This window comes from Gossypium hirsutum, chromosome A11, assembly GCF_007990345.1.
Source record: "Gossypium hirsutum isolate 1008001.06 chromosome A11, Gossypium_hirsutum_v2.1, whole genome shotgun sequence".
Lineage (NCBI taxonomy): Eukaryota > Viridiplantae > Streptophyta > Magnoliopsida > Malvales > Malvaceae > Gossypium > Gossypium hirsutum.
The window spans coordinates 118,556,936-118,573,176 of record NC_053434.1 but is presented as its reverse complement, the minus strand read 5'-3'; the positions used below and the strand labels follow the sequence as shown (position 1 = coordinate 118,573,176).

The following is a 16,241-nucleotide window of genomic DNA, read 5'->3' as shown; positions in this document are numbered from 1 at the left end:
TTCGCAACAAATGTTGAACCTCAGTTTATTTGGGTATTTTTTTCGTCAATTCCTTCTTTGCACTGAATGACTGTACTCAATCCCGCGTTCCGTTCGCTTCGAACATTCAATTTAATTTCATGACTTTAACAATAATTTTATTTTTTTCAACAAACGATATGAATAAATACATAATACCATTTATTAATTTAACATATAACATTAAAGTTTAACCATACAAACTTACCTGGGTTAAATTGTGAAATTTGTAGTAATTTAGGGACTATTCTGCTAATTTTCTTTTCTCACAATTATCTACGGGCTCTTGATATAATATATAAAATTATTTATTCATTAGCATATATTTCAATTCTAATTCACTTCACAATTGATACCTTTCAATTTTTGAAATTATACAATTACCCCAACTTTTACCATTTTTGCAATTTAGTCCATCACCAATTAGTTCATCAAATGAATTAATTTTCCTCAATTGACAATTTATCTAAATATTCAAAGCTATCACACAGCCTTTGATAAATATAATTTAATACCAAACCCTAATATTTAATCTTTTTCACAATTTAGTCTTAAAATCAATTTCTATAGAAATCACTTCATAAAATCATCATATAACAAAATTAAAGATTCAAATCCATGTTAAATCATCATAAACATCCAGCACTCATCAATGGTAACTTTTAAAATTACCCATAAAATCAAAAACTAATGAAATAGATAGTTGGACTTAATTGTAAAAGTCTTAAAAACACAAAAATTATAAGAAAAAAGGCAAGAATTAAACTTACATGAAGCTAAAATATGAAAACCAACCTTGAGAGCTTTGGTTCAATCGACAAATATGAAATGTAATTACATTGTTTGATAAATGATAAGATAATCTTAAATGAAATAAATAAAAAATAATAATTGAATTTATTATCTATTAAGTAATAAGTAGGTCTCTATTTACTTATTAATTTCTACATTTTTTTGTAAAACAAATTTATGTAGTAGTTTTCATTGTCAATTATTAAACATATTTAAAAAATTAAATTACTGAAATTTTAATTTTCAATTAATTAATTTTTTCAATATTTTATCAAACAAATCCCTAATTTAAATAAAAGTAAATGAATTGAAGTTAGAACTAAATTTCAAAAATTAAATATTGAATAGTAGTTGAGAATCTTATTCCTATTTTAAACTGATGTTAAGAAAATAAGACACCTCTAGAATTGCACAGCAAACAACACCACAACCTCCTTTTTCCATTATATAAATGCAGCTAGATAAACCACAAGCAGTACTTGTATTAATTAACATTAACACACTCACACAAAAAAAATGAAACTACATAATTTCGCAACCTGCTTCGTCGTGCGGCCATTCACCCCACTGCATAACGAGAGCGGAACTTGGGACTGGATCTTTATAACAGCAAATCGGATGTGCATAATACTCATAACTCGGATATCCATAATAATATTCCGACGCCCGAATTAAGCTGAGCAACGGTTGAACAACATTCTTAACATTGAGAATAGGGTGCTCCCACGCCACTGATTCCCACCAATCTCCTGTTCCCACGCGGATTTCTTGGAGAGTATTAGGAGATAGTTTTCCCTCATCATCAACCTCAAGCTGTGGAAGATAGAGAGGAATCCGCTTTACCTTGGGACAATCACTTATTTCAATGACTTGGAGAGAATCACAAACCAACACTGCATTTTCACTACAAATGCCCTTCAGTGTTGGTAGATTGGACAAAATTAAAGTCGTCAGTTTTGGAAAATTTAAGTTCAGGGAATCATTAGTTGTACCCATTCCTTCTCCTTCGGGTTCTGTTATTATTTCTTCCAATTGCGAACAAGAGCTAACCTCGATCTTTTTCAAGTTGTGTAGAACCCAATCAGCTGAAAACATTTTCTTTATTTTATCACACTTCTGTAGAGTAATCACTTTAAGGGAGGAAAATATGCCTACTGATGATTCTTCGACACCAGCTCCAACTCCAACTAGGACTTTCGAATCTGCTAAATTTCGTAGTGTCAGATACTCAAGTTGTTTGAGCTGATCACACTTGGATGAAAATATGGACTCCAAACCAGAACAATCCTCCACTGTACATCCCTTCAAATCAATTGCATCCCTCAGTCTAATATCATTTACACTCTTCGCACCATAGCAATGCTTCAGATGTAATTGTTGAATATCATAGGGAAGCATAACTGCATCTCCAGAATTAATTTCAATCCTCTCAAACAGAACCAGTTTACTAGAAGCCCAGGGAATATCTCTACTTGGGTCCAGGGGACACACCAAGATAGAGTATTTATAAAGATTTTTTCTCTGGCCCACATACTTGTTCCAGTCACTCATGTTACAGAACCAGCCTCCAAAAACTTCCAACTTGTTAAATTCCCTCATTGGTTCTGGATTTCTTAATATTGGATGCATTGCTAAAAGATCAAGATATCTAAGGTTTACCAACATTTCCAAACCTTGAGGGATTTCCTTGATTCCACTTCCTCCAAGGCGCAATTTCTTTAAAGCTTGAAGCTTCAATACTGAAGGCAAACTCTCTAAATTATAACATCCACGAAGCAACAATACCTTGAGTTTCTCCAAAGCAGAAATAGAGCTAGGCAAACTCTTAAAAGGATTATGAGAAAGATCAAGAATCTCAATGCTAGGAAAGTGCTCAAAGAAAGATTCTGGAATTTCTTTCAAAGAATTATATGAGAGCAACAATGTTGTGAGTTTTGGAAAATTCGGACACCTCATATGTTGAGGAATTGCTGAGATGGAATTGTACATCAAAGAAACCTTCTCCAAATCTTCACCCCATTCTTCCTCATTTGGTAGCTCTTTCAACTGCTTACCAGCTTTTATCATAAATCTTTTTCTTGTGATATGCAACGCCATATCTCTGACAACATCATGCATCTTTACATACGCACCGTTCCCAACCCTTTCAAGCAAACAGTTTTGTTGAAACTTCTGTAAAATGGAGTGACCGTTATCCTCCATTGCTTTTCGACTTCCCCTTTCGCCTATAAGTCCTTCTTCCATCCAATATTGAATTATCTCCTCTTTTTCGATTTGATAATCCTCAGGATATAATGCACAATAAGAGAAGCAATCTTGGTCTACTTTTTCTAGACGATCATAGCTGAATTTCAAGGACCCAAACACCTTACTTTCCATATCCGGAAAGTTCCTAATCTCACCTCTCAATTCATTTACAGCATTATCCCACTCACGAGAATTTGATATTCCCTTCATAGAAGCAGCTAGTGTCACAAGTGCAAGAGGAAGTCCATCGCATTCCTCCACAACAAGCTGCATAACTGATTCTAAAGTTGATTTTGCCGATACGTCTTGTCCAACTTTGCTCAAGAATAAGTTCATCGCCTCATGCATAGAAAGACAAGCCACTTCAACTTTCTTACATCCCATTGAGCGAATAACTGCTTCTGAACGTGTTGTCAACACTACTTTGAACCCATTGTCTTTTGTTGGCTCATCGATTCCAATGTCCTCAAGAGGAACACTGCTCCACACATCATCAAATATCAGCGCATATCTCCCTTCTTTCAACATTTCCCTGAACATTGCTGATAATTTTCCTGCCCTGACATCTGTGTTCTCGTGATCCGATAATGCCCATTCTAGTTGTCTTCCAATGTCCATCTGTATGTTTCGAATGTCGAAGTTTCCAGATACTGTTATCCATATCACTTTTTTGAACTTGGGTTCTCGTGATAACCTATTATACACATCCTTCATTATGGTCGTTTTGCCTATCCCCCCCATCCCGTATACTCCAATCATTCCAACTTCATCTCCCATCAGATACCCATAAATTTCATCTCTAACACTGACCTGATGACCTATTAAATTCTGTGTAGGTAGTTTAACCTGTACAATAGAAGGATCATTAACAACCAATCCACCAGAGAAATCGCCTTGCGCATATACTTTGTTCAATGCTTGAGTCGTTTCATCAACAAGCTTTCCAAAGCAAGAACGAAAGAGACATTTTCCTTCACTGATTTTGTCTTCAACATGCTGAGCTTGAGCAAGTTTTTCCTTAACCTTCTCGAACCATCTTTCAACTTCTGGCTTTGGCGTTTTCCCATAGTGACACTCGTTCTCCAATTGCTTTTGAATACCTTTCTCCCTTGCAAGCAAATCAAGTTTTGCTTCCTTGAAATTATCAACGTATTCACTGAATTTCCATTGGTATTTTAGATATTTCCTAGCTGAAAGGCCGATGAACTTAATAACTTCAAGGATTATTGGCCCCACGTTTTCAGCCATTAAAAAGTCTTCTTTCCCTGATTAAATTCAAGAATCAGAAAATCAAACTACAATTATAATCATTCAAATACAGCTAGTTGAAATATTTTAAGTGGCTGAATCATTTTTTCCGAACTTGTAAATCCTCTAAATAAAATTCACTAAAAAGGACAAGACACACCACAAATCTGCTCGTTGACACTAGATCTAGCTCATCAACTGCTAAATCTTTCTTTACAGACACAATAGTGCAACACTTAGTAACATATATATAAGATCCACATAAAATGACGAAATTAAATGATATGATATAGACATATAGCATACTTAAGATCAAAAATAAGATTTGGGTGCATATATGTGTGTCAATATGACATGTTTTTCACATTTTGTTGTGAGTTTAGATGTAAGAGAAGAACATAGCCAGCACAAGTAGTAGAGTATAAGATGTATGCTGTAGGGGCAGTCTCTTGAAGCTTACCTGAATCTGACGGTTTGGATTAAAGTTGTAAATGCTAATACTTAGCTCTTTCAGCCACTTCGACAGATCCAATTGAAGAAGGTTTTGCTTAACAATATGCAGTACTGTTCTTCGTCAACCTTTTTCTTTTTTGAGTCAAAACTCAGTAGTTCAATAGTTGTAGAAGTGGTTTTTTTTGGGGGGGGGGGGTTGATGGTTTAATTCAAACGTTATTAATATTTAAATTTTTTTATTACAAATTCTACATAAATTATGTTTTTCTCAAATCTAAATCTATTATTAAAAAATAATAATCTTAATTCACAAATTAAGACGTAAACTATTTTTAGTACTGAAGCATTTTCTATCATAAATGGTAGCTAAATTACAATTTTTTTCCTAGTAAATATCGGTGTTAGTTTAATCGCTAGTTGTTAAGTTTATTTAAAAAATAGATAGTCAAATAAAACTATCCATGTAGAAAAAAAAATTATTTTCTTTATATATATAATGATTAAAAAATTATAAAAATTAATAAATAAAAAATAGAGAAAATTAATTCAATTGATTCGACCGATTTTTTAAATATGGTTCAACTGATCTATATCAGTTTACGGGTCAATTGGTTTAACCCCATCTTCGAACAGGTACCTTGACCAATTCTTGGTCCAACTTTTTAGATCTCATCAGGTCGAGCAAGTACACGGTGAAATTGAAAACAAATTAATTGCTAATGTCTCAACCTTGGGTGAGTTAATTTCAAGCATTGTTGGTATTGTCACATTGTAAATAAATGGCTAGTTTAGCAATGCTTTTGAAAAGTGCTGTGAAAAAAGTGTTTTTGAAAAGTTCTTTTGAAAAGTTTGGTTTAAAATTTGAGTGTTGAGCATTGCTATCAAAAAATACTTTTAAGGAATAAAATGTCCATTTTAATCATGTTATTATTCAGTAGCAGATATGCATTTAAATAATATTTAAATTATTTAATATTATTATATTTTAGTAAAAATATAAAAAATTTATTATAACTTGTTGTTAATATTTTAATATATGAAATATAAATTTTAAATATTTTTAAGCAATAAATATTAATTATTTATAAAATTTAATTAAAATATATAAACTACATAAATATAACCATTAAATATTTGTAATTAGTATTTCAAAAAATATTTTTTATTTTTAATTAGTGATTTTAATACATTTGTAATTAAGCACTAAGAAAAAAATACTAAGTTATTGGAGGGGTGAAAAAGTAATTAAGCACTAAATATGCTTTTAGGAGAGGAAAAATTAAAAATTTTAGCTTCTCCTTTTCAGAAGTGTATTTCCTAAAAAGCTAAAAATTTCAGTAAAAAATAACTTGTTTAACATAGTTTTTTTGTAAAAATACTTTTAGAGCTAGAAGTATTTTTTTAAGCACTACAGAACAGGCCCGAAGAAGAAAAAAAAAGGAGAAATAGAAAAAAAGCTAAAAAAAGAGAGAAAAATATAAAAAATATAAAATAAAAATTTTTAATTGTTTTATATAAAGTGGCAATCTATTATTAGCTAGAATTTTTTAACGAATGTGACATTTCAGTGTAAAGTGGATAAAGAAATAATTTAGATAACAACTTAGAAAAAATGATGTAATTTAAGTATTAATAATATAAATATGATACCAATTTAGTAAAAAAGGTAATTTAAGTAATAAAAAAATTTAAATGGTAAGATGAAAAAAAAGACATAACCTAAATATTAATTTATAGTTTACTTTGAAAAGGTTATGGTGGTATGAATTATTGTATAATGAAGGGCCGTACATACAGCTGCTCATGCGCCGGTATAAAGTTAAAACTGGTGTAGGGCTCAGTTTCATAAAGCTGAAGAAAATAATTGTGTTGGCTTGAATCTCTTTAACACGGATGGAACCCACCTCTTCTTTTATGGAGTTTATTTTTTTTTTATATATATAATAAGGGAAAGGGAAAGAATTCATAAAGATAAGACTTGTATCCTGTACCTCATTTCAATTGATTTTTATTATACAGGAGAGGATGATGGGTTTATTTAGTTTTTGGTTAAGTCTGAATGTTGGTAAAATATATATTTTTTTAAACTTTTGAGTTTAAGTGAGTATTTAAATGTTAGAAAAATAACACTATATTTGGTTGGGGAATGAAATAGCATCCCCTTATTCATTGAATGGTAAATTATTTTTTTATTTAGTTGAACGTAATATGAATGATCATTATTTCTCTATTGTTTGTCTACCCTTAATAATTATTCTTTGATATCACCAAAGAATGACTATTACATGTAATATTGAATAACAAAAAAAATTAATTTTCAAATTAGTCCTTTAAAACTTGGACTTAGAAAATAAAAAATAAAAAATTTGAAATATTTTAATATGATTTAATATAAAATATTTAATTTCAATATAAAATTAAATTATATATTATTTTTATTAAATTATATTCAATAATAATTATGATTAAATTATTTATTATTTATTATTAAATCATTTTTAATAATAATCCTATTAAAATTTAATAACAATAACAATAATTATCTACCTAAAAGAAATTCTACTAAAGGTACTTTAGTCATTTCGATTTTTTCCTTATGCTATTACAACATTTATTTCATTCAACCAAACACAAGAATACTATTATAGTTATATTTCATTCCATTCCACAAATAATTGAATAACTCTATTTAATTATAGCTCTATTTATTTTTTGATAAATTATATAAAATTAAATAATTATTTAATGAATGATAATATAATTTAAAATGAAATAAAACAAAATAAACAATTAAATTCATCGTAATAGGTGAATATTACTTAACAGTGTCTATATTCTTTTTATAAAAAAAAAAGTTTATTTGATAATTTCAAGGAGCCTTAATCCAAATAAAAGTAAATGAATGTAACTGATGTTGAACACTTAACCTGTAGTTTTCTCAAATTAAATAATTATTAACAAAACTTTGCTTCTGAAGATAATAAAATCAAATTTTATTTTAAAACTAAGTTAAATATTTAAAACCTGTAGTGTCTATATTTTGTTGTGGTAAACAGAAAAAATAAACTTATAAGCTAGAAGAAAAAGAATTCCCAAATTTTGCCTTTTGAATTGATGTGATAAAGTGCAGAGTTTTGTTTGTTGATTGAGTTTTAGTTTAATTGACATAGACATTGTTGTCAATGCAGAGAAATGTGAGTTCTAGTATGTTAAAACGAAAATCTTATTTTATTAATTTTGTAAAAACAATCCCGAATGTTTAACCAATTGAGTTATAAAAAGTCTTAACTAATTTCAAAACCTTGCAACGGAAAAATATTTTTAAAATTCTTATATCATAAAATCATAATATCCATTAATTATGCTGTCTTTGGTGTGTTTACGAGTTTTAAATAAAACGTCCACAAAAATAAATACCAAAACCAAGAATTTAACGTTCTAAAACAAATTAAAATCCAAAAGTCCATAAAATTCAAAATTAAAAACCAAATCAACTTATACCAAATTGTGTGTATTGAACTCTGGAGTTGTCATCAAGTCCTAAGTCAAAAGTACACCTGAAACGAATTAAACAAATGAGTGAGCTGGAAGTCCAATGTGTGACCTGACCCACAAACATATGTACATAAATAACAGACAAGTTAGCAGTTACAGATTTGACATATACTCACATAAAGAACTAGATATATATAATTTTATAATCAAATACAAGTGCAAACACTAGTATTGAAATAGATTCTTACTAATAACATACACATATTCAAATAACATATCAAAATGGCATAACAAACCCAGAAGCATATATCATTTCGGACAGTCATAATTTTCAGAAATTTTTATATACATTGGATCATAATGTCATATCAGAATAGAATAAATCCTACCCCCATCTGCTACACACTAACTCCGTCCAACCAATCACACCAAATAGGACTACAATAGCCCATCCATCAATCACACCAAGTCGTGGTGGTATGCCACTCATAATGATGCAATTGAGCTGCCAGACAAATATTGCGGTTTAACAGCCAAAATTGCAGTAATATTGCTAGAAAATACTTCCTCCATCATATCAAAACCCACTCCAATGCAAATGCAAAATCATATTAACTTATGTACATAACACATAGGTGGTATGCCATGCATACCTAAACACATATTTTACAGGGCATAACACAAAACATAATTTATACAGATCATATCATTTCTTATACTAACAGTTATTCCACATAAAGATGCCATGCATAATCAAACACATAATTACGTTTTCAAAGTTACCAGAACACATATCGTACTTACATTTTTCACATACCTTAACCGCATCACGTACTAACACATTGACAACTATCACATTTCGGGTCTTATTTAAGTTAAATGGACCCCACGAAATGTAACACCTCCTATCCGTATCCTTTTTCAGAATAGGGTACGAGGCATTACCGGAGTTTACTGAACATTTTCAGATAATTCCGAATCATTTATTATTCATATTTTGAAAATAATCATAATGTCCCTCTATTAGCCCTCGAAGCCCAAAACATACATTAAACATTCAATTCACATTCATGTTGTCGAAACCATTTTTTTGAAAACAGGAATCGACTTTGTTTGAAAACGAAAATTAAAATGGGATTCGCCACCGATCTTTATTAGGTGTGATCGGATCACCTTTGTTTTAATAAAACAATTTAGCTTACTAAAACGGCATTTTGGCTTACGAAATTCTAGAGAACAAGTTCGGGAGTCGGTTACGTGCGAGGAAGGATTAGTACCCTCGACACGCCCGAAAAATTGGTACCGAATTGTTTAATTAGTGTCTTAATGTCGAAAATTGAAAATTGGGAATGGATTTAAAATACGATCCTTTTTATTAAGGTTAATTTTAAAAAGTTCGAATTAAATCAAAGTGATTGCTAAAGATTTCCTCGTCTCGATATATCGAAGTATCACATCCCGTAAGTTAGGACACGATACCATGAACTCCCGAGCACAAGTTTGTCTTTCATTTTAATTGGAAATACGCGTGTTTTAAAACTCGAAAAGGGTATTTGCTATTTAGAAACAACGAGAAAATCGAAACCCCGTAAGTTAGGGCACAATTCCTCGATGTTCCAAAATGCAAAACATTGCCTTATTTGGAAAATTTCGTTTTTGGATAGTAACGAGTATGATATTTAAACGACGTGTATTTGTTTAGGTTAAAATAAAATGATTTATTGGATAAATGTATTGGGGTTTAATGTATGATATGATTTAAACTAGATAAAACAAAATATAACATAGAGTACGGAATAACAACACAAATACAATATTATACAAGCAAATGGCAATAACGAAAATACGAATAAACGAATTATACCACACACAATGACAATAATCACATAACATATGTCACTTAAATACTAATCATCAATAATCAAAGACAAATGAATTAAAAAATATTATAACGCAAACTAAAATGACTAAAACGTAAAACAAATTTTAAAATGATAGGAAATGAATTTAAAATAAATAATGTCAAAAAAAGAAATTTTGTAATGACCCGAATTTTACCGTTACTGAAAAAGTATATTTTCGGGTCTCCGTTTCTGAAAAATGGATTAGTAAATATTTATTAAAAATATTTACGAAGTTAATCGAGTGGTTAATTAGAGTTTAATTAAGTGAACTAGCTTAAATTAAGGATAATTGGATAAAATGATTAAATTGAATGAAGTGTGAAAGTTTAATTATAGAATAAAGAAAATTGAAAGGACTAAATAAGTAAATAAGCCAAAAAGAGTGCTAAGTATATGGTAAAAATAAAATACAAGTGTAATAAATATAATACACACATTTGTAATACATGTATGTATTTGCTTATTATTTAAGTAAATATTAGTGTATTTATTATTATTAAATTAATATTATATGATAAATAAATAAAAGTAAGACAAATGTGTGGTCATGATTGGGTACAAATGTATTAATAAAAAAAATACATACACTTGTAATGCTTGTATTTAAGTATTAAAAGATATTTATTAATTATAAAAGATATTTATTAATGAAATAATTATATTATAAGATTTTATATGATAAATATATTAGATAATGACAAATGTATGGTTATAAATGAATACAAATGTATTAATAATATACACATGAATAAATAAATAATACTTATTATTTAAATAATAAATACATTTGTGTATATATATAAAAGGAAATAAAGAAAAAAAGAGAGAATAGAAATAGAAACAGAATAGGCAAAACGAAAAGCAGGGAAAGAAAGAAAGAAAGGATAAAAGAAAGGAGAAAGGGAAAATTAAGGTTTGAAGCTTGAGGTTTAAATAGGTATGTCAATTTAGCTCTTTTTACTTAATTTTGATGTTTTAGAAACTTTAGAACAAGGTTTTGATGAAGTTAAGTTGATTTATTGTAAGATATTTGATTATAAGACATTGTTCTTATTGAACAAAAAGATGAATTAAGGGCTAAATTGATAGAAATTCAAGTTAGAAATGAAATAAGGATTGAATTGTAAAGTGATTCATAAGTTTTATGCTTTAAGGACTAAATTGAAAGAATTTCGAAATTATGGTTTTATGATGAAAATAGATAATTATGTCTAAGTTTGGTTAAAAATTGAGTAGAAGTAAAGTATGAATTAAAATAGAAAAGTAAGTGAATTTAGTTAGGATTAAATTGAAATTAAAAGTAGAAAATCAACATTTTGTACTAAGACTATTTTAGACAGAAACAGTAGTCTAAGTTTGAAAATTCACAAAAAATTGTATAAATTTAATTAGAGGATGAATAAAATATATAATTAAATATTATTGAGTCTAGTTTCTTATAGAAGAAACGGTATAAGCAATTGAATTGTAAATTATGAGATATAATGAATTTTGTGAGACAAGGTCAGAATAAATTCAGGTTTCCCTGTTCTGACTTTTGAAAATCACCAAAAATTTGAGAAAAATAATTAGAGTCCTAAAGTTATATGTTTAGAATCCCTAATGAGTCTATTTTCATGAGAAATCAACGGGAATATTATCCGAGTTTTGTACTGTGAAATAATTAATTTTTAGTGAAGAAGGGTCGAAACTGTCAAACAACAGAACAGGGATAACTTTAAAGAATAAACTGTACTTATTGACTATACCAAAAATTCTGAAAATTTTATGGTAAGAAGATATATGAGTCTAGTTTCATAGAAAATTAGCAGATCTTAATTTTGAGTTTTATAGCTCCAGATATAAATAATTTAGTGACTATGACACAGATAGACAGCTTGAATATATATAAAAGTAAATAATAAAAATTAAGATAATGTTACTTATAAGTGTGTTATATACATTAAGGATGTGGAATGGAGAGAAGGAGGAGGAAAAATATATATGAATATTCAGTTAGCATGGCTAATTTGCATGTTTTAAGCTCATGGACTAAATTGAATAAAAGTAAAATTTTAGGGGGCAATTTTGTAAAAATGTCAAAAATGACTAAATTGAAGGGAATGAATTGTTTTATTATCTAAATTAATAAATTGAATGAAATTATCAATTTAAGATTGGGTGAAATTTGGGAATATGGTAAATTACCAATATGTCCCTAAATCTTGGTATTTCTGCAATTTTGTCAGGTAGGTTCGTATATCCTAAATGAGCATGTAAATATGAAAATTTAAGTATTGTATCGTATTTTATATGATATTTTGAATTGAATATATGAAAAGGATGTCACATGAAACATGAAAATGAATACTAAATAATATAAATTAATTGAAATTATTCTGAAAATCTCGGTAATGCCTTGTATCCTATCCCGGTCTCAGGTACGGGTATGGGGTATTACAAATTTAATATCAATAATACACAAAACAAAAAAGAAAAATATATATACATATATATATAATTTTTAAAATAGATCATATATATACATAAAAGTGTAAAATAAATAACACATAAACAAATCTAAAATAAATAATAATAAAATTATTTTAAATCAATAAAAAGGGTTTAAAATAGATAATAAATAAAACGAATTAAGGTAACTAATGTAAAAATAATTCCAAATGAATAATGTATAAAAAAGAAAAAAATTAAATCACATAATAAATAAACAGCTCTAAATAAGTAATAAAAAAATGAATAACCTACAACATAGTTTGAATTAGATACTATACATAAAAATTTAAAATATATAATAGTTTAAAATAAATAAGTTGTACAAAGATATCTAAAGTAAATAATGTGTAAAACGTTAATAAACAATACAAGAAAGCATTAAAACATAAATAAAATAAGTTAAAAGAACTTGTAAAGCAATTTTAAAGAATTAATAAAAACCTAAAATATCATTATAAAACTGTTTAAAATAAATAAATAAAAGGGTATATATAATAAGTAAAATATAAAAACAGTTTAATGTTGTAAGATTAAGGGTCGAATTAAAAAAGATTAAAATTAAGGGCCCTATCTAAAAAAACAAAAAAAGGAAGCAATGCCTAAAATAAGACACGCCTGAAAGAACAAGGGCTAAGCATGAAATTATTCCCCAACTTCAAAGATGTATGCCCGTTTTCGAAGCATCAGAGAGCCAAGGACTTAATCAAAAAACCAAAAGAATTAAACAGTTGAATTTATAAAAAATAATAATAAAAGGGGCCTAAAATAACAAGCCCAAAATCGAAGGGACTACGGGCGCAAATAGCCCTTAACTCAAAAACGCGCGGATCCCCTTAGTAGCGGGTCGGGTCGCGCACGGGTGGTCCAAAACGGTGTCATTTTGGCGCCTGGACACACCCAAAAGCGCTGTTGTTTCTTAACTGTATAAAGGCCCAAAATTTTTTTATCATTTCATTTTAGCCCTAGTATTTTTTAAAAAAAATTGCAGCTCTTTCTTGCTCTCTCTCTCTTTCTTGCGGCTAGGGTTTTGAGACCCTCATTGCCACCGTCGTCGTGGCTCCTTGAGGCCACCGTGGTCCTCATCGTAGACGGTGATTGGGGGGCCACGTGAAGTTGGGTTTTTAACCTCTTTTTAAAGTGAACTCAACGGCGAAGGCTTCCTCGACCGAAGAAGATCCAAAGAAAGAACCCCCTACGACCTCTTCGGGTCGAATCTGACAATGGAGAAGCTGTCTCTGATGACGGTCGCTTAGATTCGGGTAAGTCCCCTTCTTTTTTGATTTTATGCCCCTTTTGTTTAATAGATTTGTAGTATAAATAAAAAGAAATTTAAAGAGATTAAAAAACGAAATGAAAACAAAGAAAAAAATCAGAAATCAACCTTTAATTTTTGTTCTGTTCTTTGATTCAAATGCGCGTGTAAAAAAATTACAAAGCTTTGATTTTTGATTTTATAGCAGGATCCGAGATCTATTTTTGTTTGTATTCATTTTTTTCTGTCATTTTTGTTATTTTCTTCATTGTTTGTATCGCTTGCGTGTGGATCTCTCTTTGCAGGTGTGTCAGAGGCGTGTGAGGCCGGTGGTTGGTGCCCCGAGCGGTGGTGGCGCGAGTGGCAGAGGCTGGTGGTTGAAGGCATGCGGCTAGGTTGCTGCTTGCTGGAAAAAAATTTTAGGATAGTGGGCCATTTTGGGCCACTAGGGTTTTTTGGTTATTGGGTTTGGGTAGTTTTGGGCTAAAATCTGGGTAATGGGTTTGGGTTAATTGATGTGTAATGGGTCTGGTTTTAATTTTGGGCTACATATGTTGTAAAAGGACTTGAAGTTTGGACTTTTCAATTATTTGGTGGGTTTATTTTGGGTTTTTTGGTTTGGGCCAAAATTGGCTATTACAGCTGCCCCTCTTTGCTTATTATCGTGTAACGAGAATAGAGCAAAGACCTTAAAAGAGCCAATTTTGCCTAGTCTTGCCGAATCTTGACTTCTTCTATTCATCGAATAGCCTCGTTCCAATCTTCTACATCTTCAGAGGTATAGGAATTGTTGCTACGATTTGTTCCAATGCAATTTTAGGGAGAAGAGATTTGTAGCTTCAATCTACTCCGCTGGAACTTCAAAGAGATAAGACTTGGTAATTTCAACCTGCTCCACTGCATCTTCAGGGAGATGGGGTTTGTGATTTCAATCTGCTCCACTGCAACTTCATGGAGATAAGATTCACCATGGTAACTTGATCCGACCTACTACAACTTCGGAGGTATGGGATTTATAGCCTTAATCTGCTTTATGCAACTTCAGAGAGATAATGTTAATGACTTTAATCTGCTCTACTGCAACTTCAGAGAGATAAGATTTGCCATGGTGGATTTGATCCGACCCACTGCAACTTCAGAGGTATAGGACTTGTAACTCGTAGCTTTAACCTGTTCCACTGCAACTTCAGGGAAATAAGATTTGCTATTTTCAGTCTGCCCCACTGCAATTTCAAGGAGATAAGACTTGTAACTTTAACCTGCTCCACTGCAACTTCAGGGGGATAAGGTTTGCTATTCTTCGATCTATTCCACTGCAACTTCAGGGAGATAAGATCTGTAACTTCAATCTACTCCTCTGTAACTTTAAGGAGATGAGATGTGTGACTTCAATCTGCTCCACTACAATTTCAGGGAGACAAGATTCACCATGGTGATTTCAATCCGTCCCACTGCATCCTCAAGGGTGTAGGATTTTGATTTCTTTGGTCTGTTACACCATTCTTTGGAGAACATGACCTGTTGAATCTATTTCCTGGGCCTATTTATGCCAAATTATTAGGATGTCATGATCAGAATGAATCATACATTAAACATTCAATTCACATTCATGACACATAAATATACAATTCAAACATTCAATAATTCAATTCAAGTTGCATGAACTTACTTCGTTTCTTATTCGTGTTTATAATTTCACTAATTCGAAAACTTTTCTTTTCCACGTTGAAGTCTCATATTTGAGCTACCTGGATCTTTATAAATAAATTTGATAATCATTTTTATTTATTTCATATTCTGATACGTTCAATTAATGCTCTAGGAAAAATTACCATTTTACCCATGAACTTTTGATTAATGATGATTTCATCCTTAGGCTTAGAAAAATAAAGTTTTTGTAATTTAATCCTTATTTTGAGCCTAATTATTCTTATATATATTGATAACAGCCCATGAATTCTATAAAATAACAAAATTTTCCATAATTTCAACACTTTTAAATTTAATCCCTAAAACATGTTTTCACCCGATCTTGATCTAAATTAATAATTTCATTCAATTTTGTAATTTAAATAATAATATAATCCATTTCATGCAATTTGATCACTTCTGACATTTTTACAAAATTACCCATAAAGTTTTACTTTTATTCAATTTAGTCCCAGAGCCTAAAACATGCAAATTAGCCATGCTAGCTGAATATTCATATATATTTTCCTCCTCATCCTCTCCATTCCACATCCTTGATGTATATATCATGCTTATAAGTAACATTATCTATAATTTCACTATTGACTTATATATATATTCAAAGTTATCCATTCGTGTCATAGTCACTA

General features: G+C 29.9%; 1 protein-coding gene and 1 long non-coding RNA gene across 2 annotated transcripts; one reads left to right on the top strand and one right to left on the bottom strand.

The window, feature by feature from the left end:
• Positions 1 to 1,217: 1,217 nt before the first annotated feature.
• On the bottom strand, positions 1,218 to 4,936 carry LOC107902585 (probable disease resistance protein At4g27220). Its single transcript, XM_016828741.1, has 2 exons — positions 4,766 to 4,936; positions 1,218 to 4,322 (listed from the first exon to the last, which is right to left on the bottom strand). The coding sequence occupies exon 2, from the start codon at positions 4,303 to 4,305 to the stop codon at positions 1,333 to 1,335; it is 2,973 nt and encodes a 990-aa protein (XP_016684230.1). The 5' UTR covers positions 4,306 to 4,322; positions 4,766 to 4,936; the 3' UTR covers positions 1,218 to 1,332.
• Positions 4,937 to 10,996: 6,060 nt separating this feature from the next.
• LOC121209434 (uncharacterized) lies at positions 10,997 to 15,531 on the top strand. The gene is made up of 4 exons (XR_005904577.1): positions 10,997 to 11,094; positions 13,639 to 13,909; positions 14,208 to 14,906; positions 14,992 to 15,531. It is a non-coding gene; the product is annotated as an uncharacterized lncRNA (long non-coding RNA).
• Positions 15,532 to 16,241: the final 710 nt, after the last annotated feature.

What these genes read in the sequence shown, in the direction of transcription:
- LOC107902585 (XM_016828741.1), bottom strand. Translation starts at nt 4,305, where the DNA reads ATGGCTGAAAACGTGGGGCCAATAATCCTTGAAGTTATTAAGTTCATC.